We start from the raw sequence: 10,776 nt of genomic DNA, 5'->3' as shown, positions 1-10,776 counted from the left end.
CTGCATTTTCAAATTATTCACATGCCAATGTTGAAAAGGACAAAAAATAATAATAATTCCCTGAATAAATTAATAGGAACTCACCAGATCTCTAAGGTAATGCTGGATTTTTTTAAAAATCCGCCATATTGTTTTATTGTCAGGCTGACATTCAGTGCTTTGAGCCTGTACGAAGGGAATGGATTGTAGTCCGCTGCTGCAGTTAATATAGAAAACAATTATTTATTTATTTATCTTACTTTTAAAAGCTATCTGCTTCACACAAATTTATTCTCACTTGATAATAAGCTTCCTTACAGGAAAAAAGAATGAAAATTTGTATTAAGGGTGACTTCTTTTATCACATTTTTGTAAAGAAAATTCTATTTTTTTTAAGCACATTTCAAAACTAACTCCATATGAAATCCCACAAAGATGTACCTGCACATGCCAAATATCATTACAAAAATCCAATAAATACAGAAATTATTGCACAGTAGAAAGGCTCCATGGATTCCTAACTGATAAAATCCTCAGACGGTTTGCCAAGAAACACCTAGTTAGGCATTCTAGGCAAGTTCTCATTAAAGTTTCCCTTTGTTTATATTCTCAGGTGGCAGTTTCTGTGACGAGGAAAAGAAAGAAGAAAGAAAAAAGGATGAACATCAATCATCAATCAAAACATTTTCTAGAGAGATTATCCAGCCAAGCCCCATTGCAGAAAGTGGTTATAAGGATTTTGTGTGTGTGTGTGTGTGTGTGTGTGTGTGTGTGTGTGTGTGTGTGTGTGTGTGTGTGTGTACACTGTATGCTGTGTAACTAATGGTTGCTGGCTTAACTTCTGTCTGCTTGCTCCAATTTGACCTCGCTGGCCATCAAGTGTTCACCATGCCATTTCTTCATGTGTTTCTCCAGTGTGCTGTAGACACTGAAGGGCATGTGGCAGATGTCGCAACGGTATACCTCTTTTCCATATTGCCCGTGGGTCTTCATATGGCGCGTCAGCTTGGAGCTCTGGGCGCAGGCGTAGCTGCACAGGTCACACTTGTAGGGCCGTTCCCCCGTGTGGCTGCGTCGGTGCACCGTCAGGTTGCTGCAGTTCTTGAACACCTTGCCGCAGAACTCACAGGTGTCATTCCTCCTCTCTTTGGAGCTTGGAGGCCTGCCAGGTCCGGGTCCCCGCAGGAGGTGTGGGGTGCTGCTGCCACTGCGCCCTGAGGCACTCCCGCCTTCCATTAGCTCCCCAGGTGGGGTGGAGAAACGGAGGCTTCCCGTTTCTGAAGAGGAGTGCTCCGAGGAGGTGGCAAACGGCGACTGACGGGAGTCAGTGAATCCCAAGAAAGGTTCTCTGATGAAGTGGCGCGAAGCAGCGTAGCCAGCCAGCAGCTGAGAGTAGACGTTTTCCGGGGAAATGAGAGGTATGGTCGGGGGAATCTCCAGCTGTTCTTTCTCGATCTTGATCCTCTTGTTGTTGGAGGGGCTCGGGCTGGTGATGGGGGTGGGCCGCCTCTGGAACAGCCCGGGAAAGCACTCTGCTTCAGATACGCTGATTCTGCCATTCATCACAGGCCTCTGGTCCTCCTGCTCCTCTCGCTGTCTGTCAGGTTCCCTCTCATTTTCTCGTTCTCGTTCTCCTTCAACCCCCTCTCCGCCGTTGCCGTTAGGTTGTCTCTCCAAGCTTCTCTTGTTAGGGTTAAGTCTAAGGTGATTGTCCAGATGGTTGTAGGGGTGCATGATGCCCACCCCACCACTGTCGTTTACTCTATCCCCACTCGGGGGCTTCTCACTGGGAGACTGTCTTGAGCCATTTTCTCTGTTCTGGGTGAACTCTTGGGAGTCCTCGCTTAAGTTGGAATCTGGCCGACTGCCATTTTGCAGTTCTTCCTCCTCTTCCTCTTCCTCCTCCTCTTCTTCTTCCTCTTCTTCCTCCTCCTCCTCATTGTCCATCCCCATTCCTCTTGCATCTCCCTCCCTATTCTTCTCTTCACCCTCTCCCCCCTCCCCTCTATTTCCCTGTTCTGGTGAGCCGGTTATGGCCCCAGACTTGTTGTGCATATGTGTCTTCATGTGCCTTTTAAGCTTGCTGGCCTGAGAGCAGGCGTGATCACATAGATGACACTTGTACGGCCTCTCACCTGTGTGACTGCGTCTGTGGACGATCAGGTTGCTCTGGAACTTGAAAATCTTGCCACAGAACTCGCAGGATTTCGATTTCCCCGGGGCCTGGTTCTGACCCTGTGTGTCAGGAGGGCTTGAAGAGCCGTGTCCCCCCTGAGAGGTGGGTGGCTGAGGGGGATAGGTAAGAAACGGCGAGAGCTGGGATCCGGGCTGGAAAAGCGTGGGACTCAGGAGGCGATGCATGGGTGGCACACGGTTGGGTGAGAGAGGAGGCGTGGGTCCACCGTTGTTGGTTGTGTTGCCTGCCAGTTCCCTCAGCCGACGGGAGAAGTCCATGGGCGGGTGCTCCATGGGGGTCATTCGCATCACCCTCTCGAAGGCACTGGGGTGCTGTGACAGCAGCCCCATTTCCTCTGGGCCCAGCCGCTCACGAGGTGGTCTTGGGGGAGGCGGTGGGCTGACAAAGGGCGGTGTCGCGGGCAGCCGCGTCTCCATGTAACCCGGAGGATGGGGGTGATCCCTGAGCTGGGGTCCAGCCATGCGGAGGAGGTGGAATGGGTTGCTGGCATCACCAAGGAAAGTGGGGAGAGGGGAACGGGGCAAGGCGTCAGCTCCTGGGGGTGGAGGAAGAGCCATGCGGGGAGTGAGGGAGCAGTTGACTGGGTGGTTGTCCAGGTAAATGCGGATGCCATGGGTGTGCTGGGCGTGCTGAAGCAGAAACCAGGCACTGGTGAAGGTCTGCTTACACGTAGTACAGATGTAGCTGGATGGCTCATCTTTTTCTGTGGACCAAGAGAGGAAAAAAATCACCATCAGTGATGAAACAAGAAACTCAAAAATCATTTTTTTCCTTCGACAACTAAACCAACCCATAATATTTTATTAAACACAAGCAAATGAACTGCGCATTGTTTTTCGGTGTGTGAGTGTGAGTGTCTTCTGTGGGCTTTTGTGTTGTCTCTGTGTGTGTAGTGTATGAAATACATGTGCAGTCAGGGCATGTGTCTACAGGCTAGTGTAGGTGGCAGGTATTGCCCTTAGGCCATAGCATATTATGCTAATTCTAATGTCAGCTTGGCTTTAATATACAGATCCATCTCGTCTACTTTGTCATTTCCATATGAAGAAAGGGTAGGCAGCAGTGGAAAAGGGGGAAGAAGGGAGGTGGGGGCGGCAGCTGGGGAAGGGAGGTGAGATGTGGAACTAGAGAAAGAAAGCCACTCAAAAGGAAGGAAGGAAGAGCGAGACGACGTGTAAACAGCAAGAGCCGACACTGTATCCACATTAAATAAAGCTCTACGTCACGGATGTAATAACAGCAGTAAAGTGATCTGTTGTGACTCCGCATGCAAACACATGCACAGAGCTATATGCCACACACTGACAAATTGGCCCTTTAAATGTTGAGACTTAATAATGCCAAATGAATCTATCAGTCACTGTGGCGTGGCCCTGTCAGCCTGCTTGTGACTCATAAAAAGGGCCTTCGTAGAGATTCATCTAATTCAACACAGGCTCGTGCTGGAGAGGCATTTCCACATTTCTCGTGTTTGCTCACAAACCATCTGCATCTACTTTATCATCAGTGGCTACCGCGAGCGGAGTCGAGTTGGTACGGTGGTCCCAAAGTTTGAAGCCCGCCAGGGACAAAACAAAGACGGGGAAGTTAGTAGCGCTCAAAGTTTTGTGTGATCAAGAAAGCAGTCCTGAACCATTGGCTGACGAATATAAAACACACATTTCCCCTTTTTCCCATTTCCTTTTTCACTCATCGTCTCCCTTATCTCTACACCTCTGTACACACTCGCACAGATTCACACATACACTCGCGCTGTGGAGAACAGATGAGCGAAAGCTGATGTTGGATCAGTGTCTAGTATAGGAAGCTGATTTGGCGGTGTGATTGGTTTGGCTTTCCCCAGGGGAGAGAGGGTCAGAAAGAGTTAATGAGGGGCTCATTTACTGATTCTGTCTGTTTTTCTCTGCTATTAGTGGTGCTCTGGTGTAGCCATCGCTCTCGCTATTTGTGTGGGGTGGGACATGACCTGACTCCCGCTACTTAATGCGTATGCTCGAGCGTGTGTTTGTGAACGTGTGTGCGGACATGTATGTGGATGTATTTTTTTTGCGTACGCCTGTGTGTATGTGTGGGGCGAGTGGCGGGCTGCCTGCCCGTGTTTAGTTTGGCTAAGCTTCACACGGCGGCTTGGCAGCAGAGAGCTGGACAGCTTAACAGCTTGGACGGGGAGAAGAGAGCGAGAGAGGGAAGGGGAAAGGAGGAGGAGGAGGAGAGGGGGTAAGAAGAGAGGTGGAGGGACTTTAAGGGCCAGACGTGCTTGGCTAAACACGCGTGCACGTACGCATACACACAGACAGCACACATACGCACACACGGGGGCTGCTTACATGTCCCCAGGGAGCAAGTTAGGTGTATAGACTGAATAATCTCATCAATGCACAAGGATCAATATTAGATGAAAATGTGAGTTTAAGAGAAGGACTGGTGATTTCTTTTTTTCCAGTTTTGTCTACATTTTTGTCAGCGCACAAGGCCTCATCAGTACAAGTTATCCAATCAAACAACACCAGTCCCACAACCTTCCAGCCCCCCACCGTTACAACAACACATTTGCATCTTGTCATATCTTACACAGCCGTGCCATATGCTGTTAAAGGAAGCGTGGCAGCTAATAGAGTGGCAGCTGATGGCTGCTGCCTAATGACGGCCAAAGACAAATTTCATCAACTTCCCAAACAAGCAAGCAAGGAAGGAAGCAAGCCGGGTGGGGGAGGGGGGAAACCGAGACAGGGGAAAAGAATAGAAAGCAAGTGCTGTGCTGCCAATTTTGGTATCAAGTAAATACGGCACCGGTGTTGTCGATATCGATACCAATACTGTTACTTTTAACCCATAAAGCCAGCTTATGTAATGGAGATCAGTGTGTCATGACTTATGAGATGAATCAATGATTTGCGAGTTCTGAACTCATTTTAACGACCGCTAAATCAATGTGATTTTTACTTTAATAATAATTAATTAACACAACAAAACACAGCTTTTCATATATTTTGAAACTGCGTTTTTTTGGGAGCCTGTCTCTAAAGGACTGTGGCTAAACATGTCATAAACTATAAATAAAATAAACTTGAAAGACAGCAAAAAGAAAAATCAGACATTTTTGTAGTGTATGAGGTGAATAACACAATCTAACACAATTCAGTGAACTCACAGGATAGAAACAAAGTATCAATCCTATCATTCTAGTATCAATCTGATACCAATGCCAGTGTTGGTACATCTAGGAATCACCAAAGGGACGAGAGCGGTAAAACAAAGCCTGCAGCCTCCCTTATGAGTAACATCACAGGGCACTACCTTCTTGTTGCTCGCCGACTACGAGCCATGACACACACAGCTGCACAAATAAGTTATGTTACAGACATCCTCTCTCCATTCTTTCCTCTTATATAAAGACTTCCACACATGCTGAGAGAGCGTCGCTCGACAGTGCTCCGGCCAATAAAAGCCTTCATTAAAGAATCACGGTGGGCTGTGTCATGCTTCAGTTTGTGGTAATTACAGTCGTCTGCCTGACACACAGGCAGGGACCCCTCCACCGCTGACCGCCAAGGTCAACTACCAGTTAGAATAGTTACATTCTGCTCTCTACGCGATCGCTGATGCTGGACCTAATCGCCCAATTTACTCCAGCACGCCATGCGCGCACAGACACACGCAGCCTTTACACACACACACACACATTCAGCGTGTGTGTGAATGAGACTGAGAAGAGAGGTTAAATGAAATGGAGTCACAGCAGGATTCGGTAATGTGGTACAGTGCATTTTGCTGTTTTTTTCTTCTTCATTTTGCTAGCAATAGTGTGGTTTGTAAATGTTCTAGTGTAATGGGATTCACCTCGAAAAGACTCCCAGCCCAGGTGTTCACTCCAGCAGACTTTTCCCATGAAAGAGAGGAACACAATACAGAACTGAGACCAGCTTAGGAGGGCAACTCTTTGTCCTGTGCAACAAAACAAGGGCTAAGGGCCAGGAGGCCTGGAGGAAGTTATTAAAACATTGGCACATGCGTGGAGCTGAGGTGGGCCAGTAATAATGCTCTCCTTCTCTCCTGGGTTGTTTTTTTTTTTTTTACTAAACCACCAGGCCAATTAACCCAGACTTCGGGGACTAAGATCTGAGCTTTACATCAGATTTTATTCTTTCCAGATTGCCTTTTATAGCCATTATTTTGCCTTAAAAAGTACAAACAAAATGCCAGTGAAGGAAGGGGAGCCATGACATTGACTGCTTGCATATGGCCAGTGTAGTTGGCTGGTAAGGGTTGACGTAGACACCAGGTGTATGGCGGAGACATATGGAGTTGTGTTTAATTCACATATTCCATCTCTCCAGCTTGTCTGATTTATATTTCAAAGCATGGGCTTCCTCCATTTACATTACACTTACATTATGAGGCCTTTATCGGGTGTGCTAATCCACACGGACTTATAATAAGACCACAGAAGGATAACAGAATTCCACAGGCTCAGCCTTCAACGAGAGGGGCAAACAGGAGCCTCTCTGCTGAGTGAGAACAGCGAGTGGATGCTAATGAATCCTCGCTGATGCCAAATTAACTCTCAGAAAGCTCAGGGAAATACAATCATAACTGAAAATAAGTAGCGATGAATTCCAGACCGTCAACTTCTGGACAGCACCAAACCAAACAGCATGAATGAAAAGTGTAGAACAAAGTTGTTTTAATGTAAAACAACCCAAAAAAGAATAACCCAGTGCAGGTTTTTGGTTGTTAACAAGAAAACAACTGGGGTAGAGAGGATGTGCTATACTCGACGTCTCACACACACACACACACACACACACCCACACACTGCAGCATTCCTGGGGTTCACGTTCGCTGTACTGCTCCAACATTCCATCAAGGGCGACAGAACGCCACAGCGACAGATTTGCATACAGAACAAAGCCGCCCGCCGGCTAGGCCACTGGGACACAAACCTGCGCCCCTGCAGCCCCTCCTCTCCTCTCCACCTCTGTGCACGCACTCACACTGCCTCTGATGCCCGTGCACACGCCTGCACAAGCCCTGGGAGTACGCATGTGTGCACCTGTCAGGGGTTAGCTGACACCTCTGCTGCTGGCAAAGCAGCTTCTCATTAGCATGGCTGTGATCTAGGGGTCCCCAGGGGTCCCAGCCTCCTCACCTCACCCCTTGCCCCCCCACAAACCTCTGCTCCTCTCCTCCTCCTCTTCCTCCTCCTCCTCACTTCTCCCAACTATCCCTCTCACTCGTCCTCCTCCTCCTCCTTCTTCTGTGCTGCACTCCCTTTCTGCTCTTGATGGCTTGTTTGTCATGAAGCAGACTAATCAGGAGACACAGGGCCACGCAGATCAACTGTGGAAGCCTGTGTGTGTGTGTGTGTGTGTGTGTGTGTGTGTGTGTCTGCTTCACAGGAGATAGGGAGTTTGGACGGTAAACTACAGTACAGCCCCCGCTGACAGTCACACATAGGTGGGTAAAGAAAGAGGGAGATGGAAAGAAAGAAATAAGTGGAGAGACTGTGGAGGGTGGCAGTAGTAGGCAGGGGGTAAGGCTCTCACACAGTGTGGCTGGCTCCATGCTAACTCAAACCAGCTTTAGCCTGCTAACCATATACATCTGTGTGTGTGTGTATGTGTCTACAGCCAATATGACCAGCTGAAATGCCTGACAGCCTCAGATGGGATTTTAAAGAAACAGCACTCTTTTTAAATTGTGGCAAACTCAGAGCCACACACAAAATATATATAAATATTTATTATGATGTGTTTTACTATGGCCTCCTTTCTTTTTTTAATCTCTTCACTTGTCTGCGTGTTTTCTCTCTTTTCCCTGTCTTTCTTTTTCTCTCACGCACACACTAAGCACCTGTACATGCTATCTGGGTACTCCACCCTGACCCTCATGCCTTTTGCTATGTGGGTCAAATGAACAATATAAGGGATCGGGTATCTCCAACAACTTGATCACAGACACGCACACACACACACTGACTAGGTCCAGCTGCACAGCAATGCATGAGTGGAGGAGGCTCTCATGTAGCACGACTGAGGGAGAATGTTACCGCCATGAGGCAAGCTATCCCAGCCAGGGCACGGAGGACACGCTGTGAAAAATAACTGGCAAGACCTCTCCGTCAGTAAAGAGCTATGACTTTGGCTCAGGTTCTAGGACAAAGAGGGAGAAAGAGGGAACGATATAAAGTAAAAGGGGAGAATAAAAAGAAAAAGGGAGCTCCATAAAGTGCATTAGCTAAGCCCTCTGTGCCATTTCTCTAAGCCTGACTCATCGCTATCAGCTCCTAACTGGTCCCAGCGCCTGTGTGTGTGTGTGTGTGTGCGTGTGTGTGTTTTGGGGGTCTTTGAACACACTTGTGGGGTCTGCTGTCTATCACGTGATGATGACAAATGGATGACACTCAGTCGTGCTTGTGGTTGAAAGAAGATGCAAGAAAGTCGGAGTGAGATGGAAAAGGGGATTGAAGGAGGGAGGAGAGGAAAAGAAGTGGAAAAAGTAGAACTGCACGCAGCGTGGAAAGAAAACAGAATCGCACTTTGTTTTTGTTGTTTTGTCTTTGTCTTTATCACATGCATTTCAATTTTCAGGCAAAAATTACATCCACTTTAATCTCTTGTTCCATCTCCTACCCATTTTACCATGACACAGAAGCGCGAAAAACAGACAAAACATAAACTTAAAACTTAAAAAAAAGGACCCAGTAGCGGCGGCGTCACCGGGTGGGGGTGATGAAGGGAAAATTCCAACAGAAATAATACGAGAACTCAAAAACCACTTTCACAAACAAATTGAGAAATTGAGTTAGTGGATTCGCACAAGGTTTGTTGAAAATGTCCTTCCCTCTAAAATGGGCAAATACGTCATTCATGAAGGCGGTTTTTACAACCTCCAGTTGTTTTCAAAGTTTAGCCACCTGTAGCCGCCACGTGAATGAGTAAAACGCTCGCCCGTGTCAACATTTTCACACGGAGCAGGTTTCTAAACACTCTTAACCTAGAAAACTGAGCTTTCTAACAAACCCAAGCAATTAATTTTTTTCCTAAAATTACCCAATCAGTTTTACAGCAATCTACTGAAACAGCAAGCGAAACTACAAAGAATTGAGACGAGACTTGAATTGCATCACACGGTCACAATTTATGGGTGTAAATGTTTTTTTACTCATACTTTTACAATGTCCTAAAATAGAAACATCCTGAATATTTTCACGTATTGTCTCAGACATGAGGAGCAAACGGCAGATATCACCGGTTCGTTGGAGGTTTTACATCCAAATGAGTTTCACTTATACCCACAGGGACACTTTGTCCACAGAGCCAATTTGCTATTCAGCGGCGCTAAATAGCAAATTGACTTGTGACATGTGAGCGAAATGTGCGTAATTAAAACAATGTAGGCATTATAAAATGATGTGAAAATGTGAGCTTTAATATGGCGAACATGCTGAAATGTAGTGTTTGTCCTGACTTGTATTAAAGAGCACATCCTTTTGCAAATGTCTCCCAAGGATGAGCCGTCTGCATTGACAGACATATCTTTTGCAATGTTGCTTCTGTGCCTCGGTTTTGTGATGTATGTGTATCTATGTGGCATTCCATGTGCCCTATATGTGTTTGCATGCATGCGCCCCTTGTTATTGTGTGTATATCTCGGTCTACCATTCTGTGAAGGGGTGAAATATTCTTTCAGCAGTAGTAATGATTCCCAGCTGGCTTCTGCCCACTGGAGCCAAGAAGCCAGTCCCGCTTAACTAACAGCCCACAGGAAGACACCAGCATGGCCTTGAATGGAACACAAGTCCTTCCAATCTAATTACCTTACTATAAAACTCGCCTCTTGCATGTCACAAAGGAGAAGACCTTCGTGATCTGAGTTACTATTAATGAACACCTTTTCTATATAAACGATCAATTCTGTTCCCCTATTTCAGGAACAAAGCAGAGGCAACAAGAGAGACTACAACAACGATTGCATGTAATTAGTGCTAGTTCACTAAAGTTGTGTTACGGGGGGGTAAAGTTGGACCACAGATTTACATTTTTCTTATCTAACTCGGGGTCGAAAGGTAGTGTACATATTTGTTCATCAAATATGAGGCTAAAGCCAGGAAATTGTGCACTTGGTTAACAGAAAAACTCAGCACAGCGGAAAAACGGGGAGCTTGGGCAGTCATTTTCACACTTCAGCTCATATGGATTAAATAAACGAGATATAACTTAGAAAGCTTTAAAGCTGACGGGCTTCTCTTAGATTTGTGGTATAGTTGGGTTTTCCAACACGCTCTCATATCATAGTCACATGCGGCCATTTTATCAAACAGGAAACAGCGGTTCGCGTCTCATTTCGGAGGTGTTTGCTTTGCCCTTATTTGCCCTTTGTTTCCATTTGGCTGTTTACCTTTTCTTCTGCTGTTATCTTGTTGGGCTGTTTTTTCAGCTAAAGCATCCATTTTTCAGTTGGGTGATGTTCGTTTTGAGGGCTTCGTGCTTTGCATTTTTTTTTGTGAACTTCTTGGATACATTTGGGAAAATTCACAAATTTAAACCTGGGGTTTGAAAAATCATGCTTAGCACTACCCAAAATGCAATTAAACGTGA

At 46.5% G+C, this 10,776-nt stretch overlaps 1 protein-coding gene across 2 annotated transcripts in view; it reads right to left on the bottom strand.

Annotated features, from left to right (window-relative positions):
• Nucleotides 1-813: 813 nt before the first annotated feature.
• Nucleotides 814-10,776, bottom strand: part of bcl11bb (BCL11 transcription factor B b) — a 33,030-nt gene continuing 23,067 nt past the window's right edge. For both annotated transcript variants that reach the window (XM_085372359.1, XM_085372360.1), the window contains exon 3: nt 814-2,879. In XM_085372359.1, coding sequence (XP_085228485.1) covers nt 814-2,879 — 2,066 coding nt within the window. The remainder of the gene's footprint in view (nt 2,880-10,776) is intronic.

This window comes from Diplotaxodon limnothrissa, linkage group LG15 (assembly GCF_057381915.1).
Source record: "Diplotaxodon limnothrissa isolate DT_005_m linkage group LG15, D_limnothrissa_male_GT1.1, whole genome shotgun sequence".
NCBI lineage: Eukaryota > Metazoa > Chordata > Actinopteri > Cichliformes > Cichlidae > Diplotaxodon > Diplotaxodon limnothrissa.
This window is presented reverse-complemented; position numbering and strand designations above follow the sequence as displayed.